At 29.3% G+C, this 24,970-nt stretch overlaps 1 protein-coding gene across 2 annotated transcripts; it reads left to right on the top strand.

The window, feature by feature from the left end:
* The first annotated feature begins 611 nt into the window (after positions 1–611).
* On the top strand, positions 612–24,959 carry LOC123534803 (monocarboxylate transporter 12-like). Of its 2 annotated transcripts, none has more exons than XM_045317230.2 (7): positions 612–1,207; positions 1,936–2,026; positions 2,900–3,043; positions 18,901–19,041; positions 19,513–19,648; positions 20,093–20,778; positions 21,717–24,959. In XM_045317230.2, exons 2-7 carry the CDS (start codon positions 1,942–1,944, stop codon positions 21,944–21,946), a joined length of 1,422 nt encoding a protein of 473 aa, XP_045173165.2. In that variant the 5' UTR covers positions 612–1,207; positions 1,936–1,941; the 3' UTR covers positions 21,947–24,959. The 2 variants fall into 2 exon arrangements, with proteins under 2 accessions (XP_045173165.2, XP_045173163.2); XM_045317228.2 differs by having other exon boundaries at positions 1,852–2,026.
* The last annotated feature ends 11 nt before the right edge of the window (positions 24,960–24,970 follow it).

Raw genomic sequence — 24,970 nt, 5'->3', positions numbered from 1 at the left:
AACATATATATATGTAATAAATGTAAATAACGTAGCGATTACTACATATAAAATATAATGAAGGCGAATGCAATGAAGCGTTGCATTCATCATAAACGCTACGGGTCAAAGGTTAGTAAGATATTAGTGTACTATAACGGGACATATAGAATATATTGGATACAGGTACGAAAGGAGTATTGGAGGGTTGTCGGTGGTTATGGGGCAGACAGTATTGATAATTTTCCTTGGGCCAGTTATGTATTTAAATAAAACGGGTAGTTATGGAATTAAAAACAACATGTTCGATGAATTATGTTTTATCGTATACTTTATTTAAAATCATAAGTTAATATACAAATGAGCATGAGATAATTTGCCCTACGATAATTGCAATGACAAATAAACACAACAGATTAACTTAGCTTATTTTTGATATTACAGAAATAGCAATAATTCAAGTAAAAATAAACTTAAAAATCAATTTACGTGGAATCTGTTATTTTTGTTGACATTCAATTTCTTGATTACGACCAAAACGGCTATTTGTGGAGACCATGATTTTATGAGTTTTAAATCGTTAAATAAGATTTCAAATACTAATACTTTGACCGTACACTGTGCACAGACTACAGTATACTAGTATATCTTCATGCATATTCAGGTTGTACGTCATAAAATTGAAGTAATCAGAAAAAGAAAATATTAGGAGAGCTAAAGTGTGGTCTTTATTTGGAGGTGGTTTTTATTCACAGGTTAAAATACACTGTTAATGTTAAAATGGGAAACAAAACATGTGGTCTTTAGAGCCAGGTTGTCTCTGTTCAGAGGTGGTCTTTAACACAGCTGTGACTGTACTGCGGTAATATACACGTTAAGAAATTGAAGTTATGAGAATGATCTTAAACCTTTTCTGTTGTATGCAAAAGTAGTACAGATGATGCACCTGTATTGTATCAGTCTTGGTTATAAATATTAAACACGTTTCAAGCCTACGGATGATTACGTCGAATCAAGTTAATATATCTAAATCTATAAACAAACCAAAGCTTTATAACTCATAAATGTGTTTAGAATAACGATAACATTTAATCCTCTTCAAGCATGACTATGAATTTTACATTTAATGAAAAATAAACCTCGTTTATTATATACTAGACTGTATGTGATATTTTTTGTTTAGTGTTTGAAAGAAGAGGCGGAAATTGAGTAAACGTTTGGAATATACGTACGTACTGCTGTTTTAAGTACTTATTAAATTATACATCTATTTTAAGTATTTAATTATTTGTATTGCTTATTTTTCTAAAACGTTTATCAGTGATTTACTTGTAATAAGTTTCAATATTATTTTAACCTCTGAAATTAATATTTCTTTAATTATTAAAAGAATGAATGAAAAGTTGACTGTTTAGCTTACTTTTAAAGAAAAGGTTGTATTGAACATTTTCTAATTCTTTTTCACCTCTATAACCTTGTCAGAACTCGTTTGCAAACTCCTAACAATTGGCAATGTACAATTTTATAAAAAAAAATACACTCTACCTTACGGATCTTGCAATCAATGTTACTTTATTGCTGCAGGTAAAAGTTTAAAGCCATTATATGAAACTTCACTTATTAACAAATAATCAACAAACAATGGCTTATGATTTTTTTTTTGGAAATTATTCCTTTACAGTTGAAAAAAAACTAGCAGATCTCCCCCGTAGCTGGAATCAGTTCTGTTTTATTTTCTGGTCCTGTGGGACCATTGAGGGCATTCAAACATTTCGTAATAAGCTGGTGCTAAGGAGAGTAAAGGAGTATTGCAAGTATTTGTCTCTTATGAAATGACTCAGTCAGACCATGTCTTCTATTAAAATCGATTAGGCCACCGCAGCTCGGTAGCCTATTATTTCGTTTCATTGGGTCCTATGCTTCCAAAGGATCTTCTGTAGATTTGACAATTTACAGAACACAATGAGTGATACGATACGCGGTGACCATCGAAAATCATGGAAATATCATGACGTGGACAAAGGATATGCTTGGATTGTCTTAATAGGTTTGTATTTCTGTATTACTTAAATAGTTTGATGTAAAACATGTATAATTTTACGAGCTAGAACACCGCAAGTTTGATGGTTCCGTTTCCTACATTAGAGTAGTTAACTGAAAGTTTAAAGTCGGCTTCATTTTTTACTAAGTATGTTGATGATTTATTTTGTTCTGTTGAATCGTGGATTAAAGTCTATTTTATTATGACATATCCCTGCTCAAGCCGATGCTAGGGGACGGACGGTGTTGCACATTTCATTTTCCCTCATGAACTGTTGAAACTGAAACTGAAACGAATCATTTAGATTCTTTTCTTTTTTTTTGCTAGGTTGCGTTCTATGTTCCTAAAAGATTTTACTAGTATTAAGACGGTCTGTTTATGGTTATAAGAGTGCATTTCATGATATGCGGTAGACTTTCTTTACATTTTTACGAAATAAGATCATTTGACAGTGTAAAGTTTATACGCTTGTGCTGCATATTCAGTTGAATATTAACAATCACTCTTGATTTATTGTTTTATGAAATGTCTTTTGAACCAAACCAAATCACAACTTTATGTCCGATAACAGCTTAATATTAAAATAATAAAATATCCCAACTGAATAAAATCATTGTTTTGAGTTTAGCATTTAGATGCGAAGGAATTATATCACGAGGGCGCAACATCTAAACAACAAATAATGATTTTATTCAAGAGCAAATCTGTTTAGAAGTCTAACACATTACTGTATGAACATCATGGTATTGATATCAGACGTTGTCGGTCATAGGTAAATAATACAACAACAAAATTATTCAAATTATGTAAGGTTCTTTCTTTTTAATGGTTATGTTTTGCTTCTGAAAAAACAACTTATTATTGACTATTGCTATACAGGATGTTTCGTGTTGTACACGTTCGTGGTTGGAAGTGTCAAATCGTATGGAGTGATCTATACTGAGGTGGTCGAGTATTATTCTACAGAGTCCGGAGAAACAGCCTGGATTGGCAGCATATCAGTAATACTTCTGTTTGGTCTAGGTATCTTCATTATTATCATAATCAAAATTATGACTGTTAATATTACCTTTTTGTGTAACAGTGTTTTGGTGAACATTATACAAATTCAAAAGTGCCTTATAAAATATGTACAAATAACCATGCGCTTGTAGGGGATACGCCAGTAGGTGTCAGTACAATATTGGAAGAAGAAGAAGAATTACGAATTTAAAAGAAACAAGAACTGCCTTAACATCAATACATAAAAAATACAACACGAAGAAGATATATATTTAGAGGACATTTGTTTGTTCTAGTGTAAGATCGAAATATATTTCACCGAATGAACCCTATGCAATATTAGTAGTGTATAAAATACCGCAACCAAAACAGTTTAACCTAATTTAACATTCAGTCCCCGGTCCGAACCAACTAATGCCGGACAATTTAAAACCCACAGGTTTTAAACCCAGTAAAAAGTTTTAAATACATATGATATAGACGAGTTTACAGAATAGAATATATTGTTTGAAAGAAAGAAGATTTGCTGATAATATAAATCCTCATTATGTTACAACAAAAAATGGGAGAAAAATGATAATGGCTACTTGTTCATCTTGTGGAAAAATGAAATCAAAGTTTGTAAAAAGTACAGGGGGTAATTTAGATATTCACAAAGCAATGTTACCTTTATTACCTAAGAAAGGTTTAACACTCTCAGGATATAATTATTGTGGGCCAGGAAATCCCCTAGATAATGGACCCCCATGGAACTGGATGCAGTATGTATGGACCATGATTTTTGCTATGACAGTGGTGTAAAAAAGGGTACATGTGATAAGCAAATGCTTTCCAATTTAAATAACTAAATCAAAAACATTTGGAGAAAAGATTGCAAAACATTTAGTTGTGAAACCTATAATTAAAACGAAATACAAACTTGGGCTGGGACAAAAGTCAAAAAACGGGAAAAGGGGGTAGAGTATACCCCCGGAATCACATGGAGCGATGAATTAGCAGAAGAATTACACAAACCAATTAAAAGAAAATTTAGGAAACGAAGAGTGATAGTTAATGATATTGATGATACTTGGTCAGCTGATTTAGTTGACATGCAAGCTTTTTCAAAATATAATAAAGGAGTAAAGTACTTGTTAACCGTTATTGATATATTTAGTAAATATGCTTGGGTTATTCCATTAAAGAATAAAACTGGAGAATTTGTTACTGAAGCATTTAATAAAATAGTTTCAGAAGATAGAACTCAGGGACGAAATTCCCCGAAGACGGCAAGAATTCCAACAAATTTATGGGTAGATGAAGGAAAAGAATTTTATAATAAGAAGTTTGAATCATTTTTGAATAAAAATAAAATTAACATGTACCATACATTTAATGGAGGAAAGGCTGTAGTAATAGAAAGATTTAATAGAAGTTTAAAAAGTATATTATATATAGATGGTTAATAGAAAGGTAGATAGAATGATTATGCCAAAATTATCTAGCACTTTAGGAGAAATAATGAATCCAGACAAAAAATCATATAAGAAAGTTCTTAAAAGAAGAAATGTTATTAAATCAAAACTTGATCAAATAGTTAGCGATGAATATAAAAATCATGTCATTGATAAATTACAAAATGTTATAGATCCTTATCTTTTAAAAAATAATTTATTTGAATGGAACTGTGGTTGTCTATTAACTGAAGAAGAAAATGCTGAAAGATTATGTGATTGTCCCAGACCAAATCATATTCGAAACAATCCTAAAAATAAAAAAAGTTATTGCAACCAATTATGATACTAATGAAGAAAAAACATATAAAAGCACGTATGCAGCATCCAAAGACCTTAATATTAATTCAGGGTTAATAACAATGTGCTGCAAAGGAAAAACCCAAGTTAAAAGTGGAATATCAAAAACCAGTGGAAAAAGATATAAATTTAAATATTTTAATTCTTCTTAAACTTTATTTATTTATTATTTTTTAATCCTTTTTTCCTTAGTGTTTTTTTTTTCTAAATATAATATATAGATGGAAATTGAGAGATCTACAAAACAATATTATAAGAAATTTGAAATTAAAATTACATATAGACAAGATCCAAAGAATCAATTATATTTAACTATAAACGACTCTTATGAAATACTTAAATCTGAACTTAAAACTTTAAAAGGTATAAAAATAAACGTTGTTTTAAAAATAACTTTTGCAAAAATGGATAAAACTGATACAATATATAAATCAGCTTATTTTCAATCAAAGGCTTTAGAAATTATTAACACAAACGAAATAAAAAAAAAAAACTTTACATCAAGCTTTTGATGAAATAATAAATAGAATTGGTAATTGGATTTCTGAAGGAAGTGGCTGGAGAATAGAGTCAGTTGATGCTCATTATATAAATAGATATAAGTATAGTCCATTGGCTGCTTCAAGTTATTTAGAATTACCAAAACCATTACAAAATTCAATGAAAGGATTAATAAATATAAAGAATGATGATAACGAATGTTTTAGATGGTGTCATTTAGCTTACAAATTGCCTGTTAAAGAAAACCCTCATAGAGTTTCAAAATATAAAAAACATATAAACGATCTTGATTATACTGGAATAAAGTTTCCTGTTACATTAAATCAAATACCTAAAATAGAAGTTTTAAATGAAATATCATTTAATATATTTGGTTATGAAGAAAATAGTATTTATCCATTGTACATATCAAAATATCAATACGAAGAACACTGTGACATGTTGCTAATTACTAATGATAAAATAACACATTATGTTTGGATAAAAGACTTTAATAGATTAATGTTTAATAAAACCAAAGATCAACATAAAAAACACTTCTGTAAAAGCTGTCTGCAACACTTTACCCAAGAAAGAATATTAAATGAACACATACCAAACTGTTTAGCTATTAATGGTACCCAAGGTGTAAAAATGCCAAAAGAGGGAAGTAAAGTACAATTAAAAAATTATCATAAAGGTTTAGCAGTACCTTTTGTAATTTATGCTGATTTTGAATCAATAACTAAGAAAGTTTTAACTGCTTTACCATCACCTGAATCTTCATTTACTGAACCATATCAAAATCATATAGATTGTGGTTACGGTTATAAAGTTGTTTGTTGTTATGACGATAAATATACTAAACCAACCCAGATTTATAGAGGTCCTAATGCAGTTTATAAGTTTATTGAAAAAATGCTTGAGGAAGAGGAATATTGTAAAGAAATATTTAAAGAGCACTTTAACAAAAAACTGAGAATGTCTAAAAAAGATGAAAGTGAATTTAAAAAACAAAAGTTTTGTCATATTTGTGAAAAAGAATATATAGAAGATTCAATCAAAGTAAGAGACCATTGTCATATAACAGAAAAATTCAGAGGAAGTGCTCACTCAGAATGTAATATTAATTTTAGACTAACACATAAAATCCCTGTTATTTTTCATAATTTAAGAGGTTATGACGATCATTTTATTATGCAACAAATAGGGAAATTTAAAAAAGAAATTAATGTTATTCCTAACAATATGGAAAGATATATGGCATTTCTGATTTCCGACTTGGTCTTTATTGATTCATTTCAATTTATGTCTCAATCATTGGATAACCTAGTAAAAAATATTCCAGAATTTAAATATTTATCTCAAGAATTTGATTACATTGAATTATTAAAAACAAAAGGTGTTTATCCATATGATTACATGGATTCATTAAAAAAATTCAAAGAAACAGAATTACCTTCTAAAGAAGAGTTTTATTCAATTTTAAATGAAACACACATATCTGACAACGAATATAAACATGCTAAAAATGTTTGGAATAAATTTAAAATTAAAACAATGGGAGAATATCATGATTTATATTTAAAAACTGACATATTACTTTTAGCTGATGTATTCGAAAATTTTAGAAAACTATGTTTGGAGTACTACAAATTAGATCCTTGTCATTATTTTAGTAGTCCTGGGTTAGCTTGGGATGCAATGTTAAAAATGACTGGAATTAAGTTAGATTTAATAACTGATATTGATCTGTATCTTTTTATTGAAAAGGGACTGAGAGGAGGAATAAGTTATATTTCAAACAGATACAGTAAAGCAAACAATAAATATATGAAAGATTATGATCCTAAACTTGACAGCAAATACATTATGTACCTCGACGCCAATAACCTTTACGGTTGGGCTATGTGTCAACCTTTACCCTCTGGAAACTTTAAATTTATATCTGAAAAACAATTCAAGAAATTAATTGCAAAAGGTAAAACTAACTTTATAGTTGAATCTGATCTTGAATAATCCAAAAGAATTACATACTGTACATAATGATTATCCTTTAGCTCCTGGAAATTTATTATACCAGATCAATGGCTTTCTGATTATAGTAAAATATTAAAACAGAATTTGAAATAGAAAAAAGTAATGTAAAAAAATTAGTTCCAACTTTAATGAAAAAACAAAATTATGTAGTTCATTTTAAAAATCTTGAACTATATACACAATTAGGGTTAAAAGTAACAAAAATACACAAAATATTAACTTTTGATGAAAGTCCTTGGTTAAAAACGTATATTGATTTTAATACCCAAAAAAGATCTAAAGCAAAAAATTCATTTGAAAAGGACTTTTTTAAGTTAATGAACAACTCTGTATTCGGTAAGACGATGGAGAATTTACGCAAGAGGGTTAATATTAAATTAACTCATGATGAAAATATTTTATTAAAATACATAGCCAAACCTTCATTTGTTAGTTCAACGATGTTTAACAAGAGTTTGTTTGGTATTCATAGAATAAAAGAAAGTTTGTTATTAAACAGACCTTGTTATGTTGGAATGTGCATTCTAGATTTATCAAAATATTTAATGTATGATTTTCATTATAATTACATTAAGGAAAAGTACGAGGATTCAGCAAAGCTTTTATTCACTGACACTGATTAATTATGTTATGAAATAAAAACCAAAGATGCATATGACGATTTTTATAAGGACAAAGATTTATTTGATAATAGTGATTACAATAGTAATTCAAAATTTTATTTCGATAATAATAAAAAAAGTAATTGGAAAATTTAAAGATGAAGCTGCCGGCATTCCCATTGTTGAATTTTTTGGATTAAGAAGTAAAATGTATTCTTATTTATTAGAAAATGAAGTTAATGTTAAAAAATGTAAAGGAATTAAAAAACATGTTGTTAGGAAAACAATAGTTCATAAAAATTACAAAGATACTTTGTTTAATTCAACCCAAAGTAATCACACCTTTAAAGTTATTCGGTCTGATAAACACAATCTTTCCAGTTATGTTATAAATAAAACATCTTTATCATGTTATGACGATAAAAGATATATTCTTGATAATGGTATTGATACATTAGCTTATTCTTAAATTATAGAACCATAAATTGTTAACTGAATATTCATAACGTTTAAAGAATTAATAGAAATAACATCATTTATTTTAAATTCATTTGCATAATTAATAGAAATAGATTCATTTTTTCTATTATTTTTTACATTATAACTTTGAAGAATTACATTTTCTTTATTTTTTAGTTGTAATTTAGCTTCTCCTTTATCTAATTTAATTGCATCAACAAGAATAATTAAGATGCAATTTTGTTTAATTATTACATTATTACCATTTTGAACTAAACCAGGACTAGCATTTACAGTTTTCCATTGAAATAATCCACTATCGGTATCTTGGGTATAACATGTTAAAAACAATGGAGGTTTTCTTATTAATTGTTTTTCTATTTTATTTACTTTTTCATTTATATTATTGAATATTCCCATTATATTAATTATTCCAGTTAAATAAAAACACAGTTTTAATAAGTTTTAATTAAAACAATAGTTTTAACCTTTTTTATTAAAATAATTTATAATAAAGATTAATTGTTTGTTCATTTTGTTTTACATTATTAATTTTTAGTATTTTATACAATAAATCATACAACGGTACTTTATTTTGTAACATTTTAATGAAAAATAAACAATAATATCCACAGAGTGTACTTGTTTTGTCTTGATATTGTATGTTGTTATACTTAACCCCAGGTATATATTTAAATACTTCTTTCGGCGGAGGAAGTCCAAATGGGTCAAAGTATAAAGTATTAAAGTAACAAACCCAATGTGTTCCAGGACCAACAGAGTCGTCCAAATTTATAATTCCACATTCAACCTTTTCTTTCGTTTTTGGTAAATTATTCTACTAAACACACCCCTAAAGTTTTTAATTTTTAATTGTTTTACCCATTGTTCAATTTCAAAGTTAGATATTGGTTTGTTTATAATTTTTTTTTTTACTATAGGAATTCGTCTGTAAGGTCTCCGTTGTGAATCAATCTGTATACCCTGGCCATGCCCCTTACCACTTAACAAAGATGTAATCAAAGGTATCCCTAGACTAGCAGCCAACATACCTAAAAAGCCGCCATTTTGTTTTTGTTTTTGTGTTCATTTAATCACTCCAGATCCTACTAGTTGCTTTCTTTGATTAGGTGTAAGATATGATGATATCATATTTCTCTTATCATTAGCTACCGAAATCATACCATTTCCAAGTATTTTACTAACACCAGTACTGGCCAGCCCAGAAAGGGCTCCAATGCCTAGAGGGGCTAATATTTTTGGGGCTATTTTTGCTGCCCTTGGAAGAATTGTTTTTCCTAACAAACCAGCCAAAGCTCCTAAAAATCCACCATTTTGACCTTGACTGGACATTTGTTTTTTCGAAATTGTAATTTCTAATCCCTTGTTATTTGCAACAGCTTTTTTAATTTGATTAATTTGTGTTTTTGTTAAAAGTAAAGGGAAGTTTCCACGTAATTGTTCATGTTTTAATCTAAAAGTATGTGGAATTTTATTATTATAAGCTTGTGCTAAATTTTTCTTTTGTCCATCTGTAAGGTTAACTTTATATTCAATATAATTTGATGACATTATATATTTAAAATTTATTTTATTTAAACAATAACAAGTTCATTTCCAATAGTATTTATTTCAACTGTTTCCTCATACAATACAATTGCATAAACACGATATCTTGCAGTGGGAAGTGTATTTAATTTAGCTGTTAATGTAATTTGTTTAGGATCTTCTGTTATTACTTCCTTTTTATATTCTAAGTTAAAATGAATAAATCCATACAAACTTTGAAAATTATGTCTATTTAAGAGACTTTCAGTAGTTTTGTTATTTTGTTTATAATAATAATAAATTACATCGTCATATATTCTTGATATACTTGTGTATTCTGTTTCTGGATAAAAAACAACATTACCAACTTCAAGACGACAAGATTCCAATGTGCAAGCTTTATCTGCTGCATTAAGTTTAAATGTATCTAATAAATGTGGATTATGTTCTTGTGAATTACTTTTGTCAGGTCGTTGTAAATAAACAAATACATGTTGTGGTTTTGTTACACCAGCCGTTATTCTAAAAGTTGTATTAATCTGTTGTGTATCATTTGATTGCGTCACCATTTCCCGAAGGTATGACCATCTTGCTTTTGTAAATCTTTCAGCAATTAAATTAAGTCCAAATTCATCAAAAATTAAACGTGGAACCCATAAAATTAATTTTGTTATAATTACTCTACCAGCATCAGCAGCATTAGCTCTAAAAATTAAATCATCATCATCCGTCAGCTTCAGTGTTATTTGAATTTGACTTGGAGGTATAATATTTGTTTCTAAACCCTGAAAAAATGAATAATTATTTAATGGAATCTTAGCATTTACCTCATTACCACCCTTGATTAAATCCTTTCTAAATTTGAAACCTAAATCATCATCAGCGGCAGCAGTAGCAGTAGTATCTAAATAAATATATTCGTTTGTTCCAGTTGATCTTGCATAATCTTCAGATATTTCAACTAAATTTTTTACATTTATTACTTTGTATAAATTATTACAATCATAAACAATTTTTCCATTTTGTATAACCACTAATTGATCAATTAATGAAGCTGCATTATAAATTAAAGCAATCTGATCTCCACCACCATAATTATTACCATTAGCAAGCTTATTTACTTTAAAACTTACTTCAAAATAACCATTAAACCAATCAAAATATGAACTTCTATCATTAATTGTAAAGTGATATCCTTTTTTTTTGTTGCTTAACATTATTTCCCAAGACAGATATTAAAGCTGTATCTAATTGAATAGGAGTTAATTCATATCTTTCACAATATTGTTTTGTTCTAAACATGTTTATATTATATATTATTTTATTTTTTATAAATTAATCTGTTAATACGTTTTTGTCGAGCTAAAATCCCAGATCCTGACAATAATCTATTTAATCTTATATTAATATCCTCCTCGTTATCATTATTATTTTTACTGTTATTCTTTTCTTGTAATTCCTTGGCAATTAAATTACCAACTGCCGGAGCTGGTTTCTTTTTAAATTTTTCAACAATTTTATAAGCAGCTAAATTTCCGACTTCCGTTCCAACCTTTTTTGTTCCACTTTCAAGTGCTGCTTTTCCTGCTGTTTCCAAAGCTTTTTTTCCAGCTGTGCTAATTGAAGATGCAACTCCACTTGAAAGCAATTTTGTTAAAGTGTCAAAGATACCTGTACCGTGTATGATTTCTTTTCCCGTGTGAGCATCAACATAAATAAATATTCCTTTATTTTTGTCATAAACTTTTTTGTACATTATATAAAACTAAAATTTATAATTTCTTTTAAAATTAGTGTAAAACTTGTTTCAACCTCATTAAAATTAATTATTCTACCAAATACATCTGTAATATATATTCTAATTGAATTTATAATATATTTATTAATTTCAGAATATCCAACTCTTTGTGGTTCTTTTGTAAATGGATAAGCTCTTGTTAAATCTGCAGTACTTAAAGCATAAATAATATCACTGAAATTACCATCAACAAGTGAATTATCAATAAGATCACAATAAATGTAAATTGTATCCACAGAGTTAGTTATATTTGGTGTTGTAGTTCCCCATTCAGTTTTGTTTACAAATTTTTTCTCAAATCCAAGCAATGTATGAAAATATGATTTTTCCAAATCCAACATAAAATTATCTTTAATTGAAATCAAAATCTTAAAACTACTTAAATCAAATTCCAAACGTATTGGAGCAATGTCTGATTTATCAAATTCATAATCATCATTACTTATTAATGTTTCCCTTATGTAATTATTAATATCAGTGTAACTGTAAGAACCATTTGTAAATATAATATCTTTCCAATCCTTACCATTATTATAACGAATTCTTTTATTGTCATATTCATCACTAATATTATGCCAAGAATAGGTCATAGTCTTAATACTATCCAAACCAACAGTTTTATTTTTATCTAAAATTAAAGAACGACTAAATTTGATTGTAAAATCACTCGGAGTATTTTTGTTATCATTTTTAACTGTTTCAGAACTTAATACTATTTTTTGTTCCATTTATATATTCAAGAAAAAATATTTTTTATATAACATTTCATGTTGTTCTGATAACAATTTATTCATTTTTAATAGTTCATCAAGTATGTTAATACCTTCATTTTTTAGTTCTTCATTATTATTTCCAGCATCAATCTAACCACAAATTAACTCCAAGTCATTAACCAATTCTTTTGGATTACATGGACAAACGTCATTACCTTGTCCCCTAATTACTTTTTTAAATTTCATAGATCTTTTATTGATAGGTAATCCTGATTTTTTTGTTAATTCTTTAAATATTTTTCTTGAATGAATTGAATGCTTTTTATTATTGTTATATCTTTTATTAATTAGATCAATCAAATCATTATCTACTTTAGTGTTAATTACTTCTTTTCCAGTTATTCTATCCTTAGCAATTAATTTGTCTTGACCATAAAGTTTATTTAAGTTAATAATTAAATTACCATATTGTCCATTTGGTGAAACTTTATATGAATTATGATATCTTATTCCCTTTCCAAATACCTCTGAGTCATTAATCATTTTTGATAAACGTTCACCATATCTTTTAAGATTTTCTCTGTCTAATTCTAACTCCGAAACATACTCACCTGCAGCCATAGGTTCTGCATTTGTAAATTCAACTATTTCATGTGGATTTATTTTACTGTGTTCATTTATTCTACGAGTACATTTCTTTAATTTTTCGGTAACCTCTTTTCTTGTTTTTATCCAATCATCTTTATCTTTGTTTATTACTAACTCTGATAATACAGGTAAGTACCAATCTGATAATACATCTTTATCAATATTTACATCTAAATTTGCCACAAATTCTTCTGATTCTTCAATTGTATCTTTAGTTGTATAATCAGATGTTTCAGTTATTCCCATCTTTTCTCTTCCATAATCTTCTAATTTCTTAAATTCATCTTGAGAAACCCGTCCAACAGGTTTATCTCCCCAATCTATCGGTATATAAGAAGCCGATTTTAAAGCTTGTTCTTTTTCATAAACTTTCAGTACTTTTTTAATTTCTTTTTCAGTAGGTTCTTTGTTTATTTCCCTGTATTTTTTATATTCCCTCGCCAGTTCTTCAGGAGACCATGTAATTGATGGTTCTTGGAATAGCTGTGGTAAACCCTGATATGTTTGTATGTCTTTCATTTCATCACCTAGTAATAATAATTGCTCCTTAATTCCAGGTAATGCTTTTAACTGACTTGATAATTGTTCTTTTTGACTTTCTATTCCTTCAGTAATTGGCTTATAAATTTCAGTGTACATATCCCGATTTGTAGCTTTTCTTTTTCTCTCATTATTTCTTCTCTAAGAGCTCTCATCTTTTGCCCGATTAAGTTTTTTCTTATTCTTATTTCATTAAGTTTTGATTGCATTTATATAATAATGTAAGATAATGTAAGATAATGTAAAATAATGTAAAATAATGTAATATTATATAAATGGAAATTCCAAATTATGATACAAAACGTGATAAATCTAATAAGTTTAAACATTTTAAGCAATATCCTTTTATGCCAGATTCATGTTTTAGAATGTTAATATGTGGATCTTCCGGATCTGGAAAAACAAATACATTAATGCATATACTTCGAAAACCTCTTATATAATATTATTATGATAAATTATACTTATTTGCTAAAAACCTACTACAATCTAAATATCAGGATTTATTAAATCACTTAAATGAAATTGCAAAAAAAATTAAAGTAGATCCAAATGAAATACTTGAATATTCAGCTGATCCCAACCAAATTGAACCATGTGAATCAGAAAAACAAAAAATAGTAATATTTGATGATTTTGTATGTGAAGATAAAAAGGTTCAAAATGAAATAACAAAATACTTTATTCAAGGACGTCACAAAAACTGTTGTGTTATTTATTTAAGTCAGTCTTACTATAAAACACCAAAAGATATCCGAATTAACTGTTCACATTATATTTTATTTGAAAGTCCAGGTAAACGAGAAAATGATATGATTTGTAATGAGCAATATATTAACCCTAACTCTTTTACTAATGCAACAAATCAAAAATATGATTTCTTATATATTGACAAACCAAGGAAGTTTTTAAGAAAAAACTTTACTGGTAATATATAATGGGAGTTCTTAATAATATAGAACAAATAAGTGAACCTGACAGTATAAGTAAAGTTAAATTTGATATTGGTTTAAGTGATTATGCTACTAAAAAACAATACAAAAAACTTAAAAAGGACATGGAATCATATCTTCACAGAAATAAGAACTTGATAACACAATGAACAGAGCATTAGATATGGGAAGTAATGAAATAATCAACCTAGGAAATCCAGATAAACCCGCTGATGCAGTTCCAAGACGGTTTATGTATAAAAAAATTCAAAGTGTAATAGATGACTATAATCTTGAAGATGTCAAAAGTATAAAACAAACACTAAAAGCAGAAGTAAAGAATACTGAAGAATTAACAAAAGATTTTAAAAAGAATTCATTATTAATTGTTGAATTACAAGGTAAACTTGGAGAAGAAATGAAAGCTATGGTTGATTCTATTAAAGAACTTGAAGAAAAATCTGATTTGACAGATGACAATATAAAAAAAGTATTTAGAGCCAATTTTGAAAAGTTATACACTCAAGTTCAAGAATTAAAAGATAGTATGATTAAACATGAAGAACTAAAAGACAAGATTATTGAAGCTGAAAAAAAGTTACAAAATATGTATCAGTTAGAAATTAGAACAGAAATAAATAAACTAAATACTGAAACTGAAAAAAGCATAAAGATTTATTAGAATTAATTTCAAATAAACTTGCAGAATATAAATCTGAACTGGAAAAGGCAGCTTCACAAAGAGGTGATGACCATGACACAGCATTAGAGGACTTAATTATCAGCTAGAAAATTTGAAGAAACAACTTGTAGACATGATTAATAATGTTGATGCACGTCACAATATAAATTACGCAGACTTAAGTAAACTTAAAGGTTTATTACAAAAAGATATTAATGAATTTAATGATAAAATTAAAAAAGTAATAAATGATTTGGACTCTGTAGTTAAAATATCAGCTAAACAAGGAGAATCAATCACTGCTAATACCCAAGTAATTACTGCTAATACTAAAGCAATAACCAATAATGTCGAAGAAATTTCTACTAATGATGAAAAAATTTCTAATAATTGGAAAAAAATTATAGAAGTAAAAGATGCTTTCTTAAAACAAAAAACACAATTAGCTAGAACAAAGGGTGTTGTTGACAATTTGTCTGCTTCTGAAGTTGCTACAACAAAACGACTTGATGATTTAGCTGAAATAATTCTTAAACTTAAAAAGAAAGACAGGAAAATAGAAGAAAAACTAGAAAAAGTAAGACGTGAAGTGTTTCTCTTTGAATACTATAATAACACTCTTTATGATTACATACAAATGAAAAAGTATTTTGACCGTCATGGTGCCTGGATATATTCAACATATGAAGATATGGCCGGTCTGAACTATTTAAATACATTTAAATAATTACCTGGAATTATCGTAGATTATAGAGATTTTATACACATAAACCAACAATATAAAATAGCTGTACTAGATGTGTTTTTAAGGGGTGTGTTTATAGTTGAAAAAACCGGAATTTATATAATAGATATTAAGATTTTATTAACGGGTTCGAGCCCTATAGGTGAACCGAGTAAACCGGTTAAAAGCCCAATATCACATTTTATATTTAGGTGGCGGAATGATAGGTGGCGGAATGATGATGATGATCTAATTTTTGGTATATTTGATAATGTAAATATAGCAGCTGTAGCAGCTGAGGACTTTGACACTGATCAGTTAATATCTATGTATAAGAAAAAAATTAAAATTTATTTAACACAAGGGACAAAATTTGACATTCATCCTTATGAGGATTAAACATCTACAGAAGTAACATTTTCGCTTTTGAAGAATAGTTACATCAGATTCTACATATCGGATGAATCTGTATCGGATGAACATGCATTCCATGATAGAAACAAACTTTTGAATTAAAAGCTTAATTAAAGTTTTAATTACTATGTGTACCCTAATAATATACTTACTAATTGAAAATAAAATCAAATACCTTACATTTTATTAATAAAAATAATCTGCCAAATTTCTGCCAAAAGTCTGCCAAGTGGCAGCAATGTGGGATTGTCTGCCAACTTGGCAGAAAAATGGCAGGCTTTTGATTGGTTGAATTTGTGGTTTCCCACATTATCATTTTCAGAAAATGCGCTAGGTATTTATATTGCTGTACGTAAACTTGATTTACCTATGACATAACAGGTACATAAAGGACAAGTATGTGTCTTACAGGTAGGACAAGCTCTCAATACACAATAGAATTGTATTTGCTATAGCGTAGTATTTGTTCTCCAGTTACACTGAAAACCTGATCTTTATCTTGATATGCACTGTCAATCAGAAAGTAAATACGCTACGGTGTATAGATATTTAAGTCAATTTTATTTCAGCTTGTATTATAGTTAAACATTGGATTAACTGTAATGTTTAACTAAAGTTTTTTTCGCAATACTTTGATAAAACCTGTGGGTTTTAAATTGTCCGGCATTAGTTGGTTCTGACCGGGGACTGAATGTTAAATTAGGTTAAACTGTTTTAGTTGCGGTATTTTATACACTACTAATATTTTCATGGGTTGCGCAGCCACGAGTGAAAATGTAAATTATGGCGCCCACAAGTGAAATATATTTCGAGTTTTTACTTAAACGAACAAATGTGTATTTATTTTATGTATTTTCAACGGTTTTAACAAAAGTATATCCAGTTTGTCGGCGTATCTTCACTTGCATCACACGTCAGGATATTTTTGTAGGAAAACTGTAAATACTATTACGTTTCCTGGTATCTTTTACATTTTATTATGATAGAATGTATATTTTTATGGTCCTGTAAGTATTTCTATACCTCTATATCTTTACTGTAGAATATTGTTCAAGGAATTTTCTAATACGCTTCTATCTTTACTCTAATTATCATGTAGAACCTTATATGTTTGGGTAAAAACTTTATACTCTGCCCTGTATTTCAATGGTAGATGTAATATGATTATAATGGGACGTGCAGATAGTAACGCGAGCTGCCGTGTTCTTGACATCAATGGCGTTACCAGAGTCTAGTCATGATTGACAAGAGACTACATTGCAATTCTAGATATTACACAATTTGACCACATTCCTTTAAAATTTCACGAATCCAGGCCAGATATTTTTTTAAGATATTAGTGACAGAACTTTGTAGACCTTCTTTGCATATCTTTGACTGATTTAAGAGCCACAACACTGAAAAAACCAAACAAAACTCGAAGTTCTCAGCTTCATATGCTGTTTTACAATCCTCTACTATTTCAAGACTCTAGGTAAAATACTTTTAAGATATATTCAACAGAAACATTTAGTTACTTTATGCATGTTTTGACTAAGTCTATGGCCACATGCTATATTATAATCTTCTTATGTTTCAAGACTCTCTGTAAAATATTTTTGAAATAAATGCTACACAAACTTTTATGTACTTGATGCATATTGTTGAGTAAATCAAAGGCCATAATTTTGGTCTGACTGAGTAAAATCCCAGACAAAACCCCATGTACACAACTATCCATACTGAATTCTACTTGATTATAGGTCAAATACGTTTTCAAGATACGACACAAACTTAACCCGTTAATGCATATTTGTGACTAAGTCAAAGGCCCAAACATTTTGAAATACATAACGCACCATTTTTGGCCATTAAAGCTTACTTTTGACTATCAAGGACGATGCCTCTGGTCTCACTGAATGGGCCTGAATACACAACTTCATTTGCTGAATATCTATCTTACAATGGTTGATAACTGTAGGTAAAATGCTTTCTGAGATAAGCGCGACACAGATAGAGACTTTTGTGTGTCAACAAATGACCATTACCTGACTCCATATAGGGAGTAATACATATCACTATATCATACGTTGTATGACCAAGGTTTTATGCTCTTAACAACGCCCCACCATCTATCCCGAAAAATTGCGGAGGCACTAGTTTTATCATTGTTTATACTTCTGCCCGTCCGTCCGTCCAGATCTGTCCCCTCCCTCCACCAAACCAAGGTAATATGAAAATGTATCCTTTGTTTTTGTATTGTCAACAATTAATAATTTATGACCGTAAAGTGTGAGGAACTGGGGACACCAGTTTCCAGTGGACACGCGTCTAGATCATTTTACATCGCACAAATCTATGAAATTAAATGTTTCTAATTAATTCAAAATGTCATGTTAGATATTGGTTCGACAGATAATAATCCTGTAGTGAACCATGAATTTGTCAGTAAGCATGATGGCTGAACATTTTTCAGGTCCACGTATTCATTGCATGCAATTACAATCATAACCAACATTATTACAGGGCCTGTAGCCAACCTTCTTTGCAAAATCTACACATTCCGACGCATAACATTTATAGGAGGCATTCTGTTTGGGCTTGGATATTTCCTGTCGGGATTCGTTACACGGATGGAATACATGTATCTGACATTCATAAGTACTGGTTTGTATATCTATTAATCTCTCTCTATTTAAAAATGCTTTAGCTTAATAACATGGCACTCACATTAAACAAAAAATATTTAATTCCGAAATGTGAAAGCGATATTATTTAGACATGCAATATAAAGCCAATTTTTAATGTCTTATTTGTTATAGGCTTAATCTATTTCACCATAAGGATGGATTAGTTTAACATTTATAACTTATTTAAAGAGCAAACGAATCAAAAAAACAAAATAAAACATGAACTAATTGATCATATTTGTCAGTGTTTTACGTGAAACTATTTTGGGAAATGATCTTCTAAACCTAATTATCTGTTATACACATATATATTAATTAGCGATGCCTTATGACGAAATATTTATCCTGTTTTCATTGTACTAGAACAATAAATAAAACTTCATCAATGATCATAATTCTATAAATGAAATTTTAAAAGATTAACATCAAGGATATTTACTATTTTCAGGAATTGGATACGGGTTGACATTTACACCTTGTACGACAATAATAAGCTATTATTTCGATAAGCGCCGATCACTTGCCAATGGTATAACCGTGTCTGGAAGTGGTGTTGGGGCAATAGCTCTTCCATTTCTGTATAAGTATGTACATTCGACGATGGAAATGCTCTCATTTACAAAGAAATTAATCTTCTAAATACAAAGAATAAAAAAGTAGAGCATCTAGATATGTAGAAGGGTAATTTAGAATTTAATAGGAAGGATAAAACTTTGTAACCTGTGGTAGAAATTATTATGAATGTTACATTGTGAGATTAATGAAAGAAATCAGTATGTATAATAAAGATTAAGTTTGAAATATATTTTCTTGTTGAACAATAATTTTGTGTTAATAAACTATATGCATCAAGGTAAAAGTGGTAAAACAACGGAATGAAATAAGCACCCCTTCTCACAGTTAATGGTACTGTACAAATTGAAATATGGACGAGTTCATTAAAGAAATTTAGCAGAGTAAGGGTTAAATATTCAGTTTGTATTTCTAGAGAAATAAACAAACATCGCAAGAGTTCCAATTTTCTTCAGGTATCTCATTGGGCAGTATGGTTTGAAGGGAACGTTTTGGATCATCGGCGCAATCTTTTCTAACGTTTGTGTGGCGGCTTGTATTTTACGACAGCCGACATATTTGGCTGAGGAACAAAAGGAACAGATAACAGCAGAAAACAATACAAGCGATGACTATAATGTCGGTGATGGAAACGCTGTTCCGAAGTTTAATAAAGGGCATTGTAGAGCATTAGATCTTCGGTTTTCTCTTTTTAAAAATCCGTTATTTGTTACTTATGTGCTATCATTCATGTGCTGTGTTTTTAGTTACACTGCAAGTTTCATTCTTATTCCGGCCAGCGTAAAGACACTCGGCTATGATAAAACTTATGTGGCACTAAGTGTTACAGTATTCGGTGGTGTTGAAGCTGTGGGAAGAATACTGATCGGATGGTTTGCAGACTTAAACCTTATTAAGCGTAAATACATATATGCAGTTAGTATGTTAATTGGTGGTGCGTTCTCATTAATAGCTCCACTATTTGAAAATTTTGCTTTCATCGCCTTGTACGCTGCAGTTGCAGCAACGTTTCCAGGATCGTTCTTCAGCTTGATTGCAGTTCTTATTATAGATGTTGTTGGATTAGAGAATTTTTCGCCTGCTTTTGGATTACTCTCATTGTGTTTGACAATTGGAATTCTTCCAAGTCAGCCTGCCGTAGGTAAGACATATTTATTCAAAGTCAGTAAATGTACAGCAATTATAATGTCATTATACAAATCTGTGATATACTCAGAATATAGATCTATTCATGCATACTTTTGAAAGATATACAGTTTATGTAAAACAAAATGAATACTAAATTTTGCGTTCTGAGGCATCAGTGTGTGTTGAATATAAAAGTGAAAGAAATTACAATGAGAGAAATAAGGGTAGTGATAATGCACCGACCGGGACCTTAAATGGTATATATTCAACACTTTAAGTTCGGCTGTAGGTGGAGAGTTTCTTAATGCTGAGACGTTGTGTAACAATGTCATATGATATATTTGCTAACTTAGTAAGAGTAGAAAGAGAATCAAGTACAAACAATATTAAACTTGTTTTAGCATATTGTCGATAATATAATTTACCTCTTCACTCATTCAATGCAAATTAACCCTATAGTGTCAATTTAGCGAAATGTTAAATAAACAAATATTGTTTACATACCAATACTTTCAAATTATACACAGCTTGAATTTTGTAAAGATACTTCGATTTATCAGACTATTTTCAATTGCAATTGTTCCAAACATACTTTAGAGATACAGCCTGTCATTCTATCAAATCTGTGAATCCATTCTGATGGATTTAAAACTCTTACTTAAGACATATCTTCCCTGAATATTTCCATTTTTTATTGTTTTCTTTTTGTCAGAACATATATCTTGCCTAGCGGAATAAGCTGGTCCGAACCATTGCTATTAAAACCTAACTACAATAGTAAGAGATGTCCAAAAGTCAGTAATATCAAAGTAAAGAACACAGCTACGGAATCCAAAACTTTAAGATCAAGCACACACTATTTACCGGTATGTGATACTATTTAAAACGATTTTGTTGTGCTCCAAATAATTTGAAATTAAAAACTAAAATGAATGAACATTTTCATTACAGGCTGGTTATTTGACTTGTATGGAAACTGGCATGCATCATTTATTTTGACTGGTTGTGTGTACGTTTTGGCCGGAGTCATTATACTATTGGAACCTGTAGTTGTCCGATGCAGCAAGAGGACGGACGATAAAGAACCCGAAAATCATACACAACAAAATGATCGAGACAGACGGAAGGACGGTGCATGTAGGGATGAATTAGGATCCTTAGATACTAGTTTCACATCTTAAAATATTTATTACCTCACATAACATTCAAAGCCTATTAATCATATTCTTTCATGTGTTATCATGCGCAAAGTAAGATATGGTTTAATCATTGTTTTGGTTTGTTCAGCAAGTATCTAAGTACTAAATCAGGGGTTTATATTCACACTTAAGAACGGCAAATAATCAGTGTGTCATAACTTTGTATACAGAATATTTATACTATTGGATTTAAGCATAGCCATCATTTACTGCATATTTGATAAAGCCGGAGCAAAATGAAAATTTAGCATTTTAACCCTTATCATGCTAGACACGACTGTTTCTGCCTTTGCTACCAGTGTAGATCAACCTGCACACCCGTGGTTAGTATCGTTTTTGTAAGCACCGCTTCTAATATTTAATGGTATTGTCCAACTTGAAATATGGACAAGTTCATTTTAGAAATTTGGTAGGGTAAAGGTTAAAGTCTGAGTTTCAGACTTTAAACGTTGATGAACACAGGCCCAAATATCAAACTACTACTTGGATGAGAAAATTAAATACAAATGTGTTATAACATATTGTTCTAAGAATGTTACAAAAGTTTGCATTTCACTTAATAAATGATTATTTTTAAGATATATGCAAACTATCAAGGCACTTGTTAGAATAGTTTAACTGTATTTAGTTTTGAACATTTTTGTTCCCAGGTTTAAGCAGTTTTGTTTAAACATTCACTTAGGATATCTCTCGGAAGTATATAAAGCCGGAAAATGTGAAACTAAACCAAATATCAGCAATATTGAACAGAAAAAAGTTTAAATTCAAGTCGGAACATAAATGGGAACACGCTCTTAATAGCACCTTACCGTGGGAAAAAATATGGATTCAGATTCCACGTCCTTACTCTTCAAAAAAGGCGAAACAGTTTCAGTGGAAATTTATACATAGGGCTAATTTTACGGAAAACAGACTAAATCTTATGAAATTATCAGATGGGAAATACATCATATGTAAACAACATCCAGAAACTTTAATATATTTGTTGTGGGAATGTGATTTTGCCAAAGAAATTTGGAACGTTTTGTCACAAAAATTTCAAGACCATTTTTTAAATCTTAATCCTCAACATTTTCCCCTGAAACTCGCTGTACGTTTCGGCTTATATGAACAACCCCCTTTAATATGCAGAGTCTTAAATACTTTGATATTTGAAACAAAATGGGCTATTTGGAAGTATCGAACTAGTACAAACACAATAATACAAAGCAACCTCTTAAAACTTTTTACAAGAAATAAAAGTCAGCAATTTAATATCAAATTTTAATACAAGGTATTGAAATTGAAGGTTTAAACTTTAGAAATGTAATTGAAACTCTGTAAATAATTTTATTGTGAATATGTCTCCTACTTGTTTATAATTGGGTACTGAAACATAGTAGTTGTGCACATCTTGTTACTCTATTATTTCGATTTCGACAATAGATAACGTCGGTAAAAAACAACAAAATAACGTTGCGTCGTGAAGGTCTTTAATGTAAAGACCTTCTGTAACAGACATATTAGTGTTTTTTTTTCAATACTTCTATTTGTATTTTAAAATCTAAAAGAATCCACAATATTGTTTAGTCTAACGTCTGATTACTTTGTATTTGAAGTTCTTGTTTGTTATATTTGTTAGTCAGTTATAGACTGCATTAAGTTAAAATATCATAGTAAATGAACACTTATTGTACATCAATTATTTGACGTCACAAATGCCGTCATGGATATTTGAAAATATAACTATCTATTTTAGTTTATAGTGGGTATGTAGTACAAATATTATGCTTTGTTTTTGTATGTATATATAAATATATATGTATGTGTATTTTTAAAGAATAAACGGGCCATATCTTATGGTTAAAAATAGAAATAAAAAGATTTATTTAGGCTGTTCGAACATTTTAGTATACATGCTTAATCATTTGCATATAAGGGTTTAACATTTACTTCTATACATATACATATACATAAAAATATACACATATAGTACATCTTTTATTTAGAGACCACCAAGGGGAAGGCCAAAGGTAGTATCTTGTATCTTGAAACAAGTGGTCTCTTAATACAAGTGGTCTCTCAGTAGACGTGGTCTCTCGAGCAAGTTTGATTTGTATGTATAAATGTAGCAGACCCCTAGAAATCATGTCAAAACATTTCCTGTCAAATGCTGTCCTGGACGCCACTGAACGACATGATTAGAACATATTAAATTTTCATAACATATAAACCTTACAGACATTGTGTTACTGAAATCTAGGCATTTTGGTTCCACGATTAGTTTTCGTTTACTAGTAAGAAAGAATATTCTGGCAAATCCATCAAAACCTTTAACGAAAATCGGTCTTTACTAGATACTGTTATAATGACAAGCTCAGATTAAATACTTTTGTCCTTATTGTTTATTCATACACGTTTTTTTCATAACTGACGTTACAATGCATTACAATAAAATGTCAGCATGTATCATTTTCACTTGCTGATAATATACGTGAATATAAATTCCTGCTGAATGGCTCTGTTAGTCGTGGAAATAGAGTATAGAATAGGCGATCGTTTAAGATTAGATAGTGTCCGGTGCTTGAAAATGTAGTACATGTACACAACATACTGAAAATACATTTTCTTGTAACCTATTTGCTCAAAATGTATAAAGATTATTGTTTGTTAATTAACATTACCCCTTTACATACTAAAAGGATCGGCCAAGATATAAGTCCGAAAGTTTGTGGCAAAATTTCCTTTGCGAAAAAATCATTTGACAGATTACATTTCTTCATTGTCTCGGTCAATACTGTTATTGTCTTTTTTCGGTGAATATCACGTCATATTAAATGGCTCAAGATTAGGAATTGTTTCCATATATCAAAGTACCTTTTTTCGGCTTAATGGTATTTGACAAATTTAAAAAAGAATGCATATTAATAAGTATCAGGAAACAGTTATAAGTAGGTGTAGACCAGTTTTAAACGTGTAAAAGTTGATAAATAAAGAATTTAACATTAACGAAATAAAATTTCAAAG

Source organism: Mercenaria mercenaria, chromosome 12 (genome assembly GCF_021730395.1).
Source record: "Mercenaria mercenaria strain notata chromosome 12, MADL_Memer_1, whole genome shotgun sequence".
NCBI classification, from domain to species: Eukaryota; Metazoa; Mollusca; class Bivalvia; order Venerida; family Veneridae; genus Mercenaria; species Mercenaria mercenaria.
This window is presented reverse-complemented; position numbering and strand designations above follow the sequence as displayed.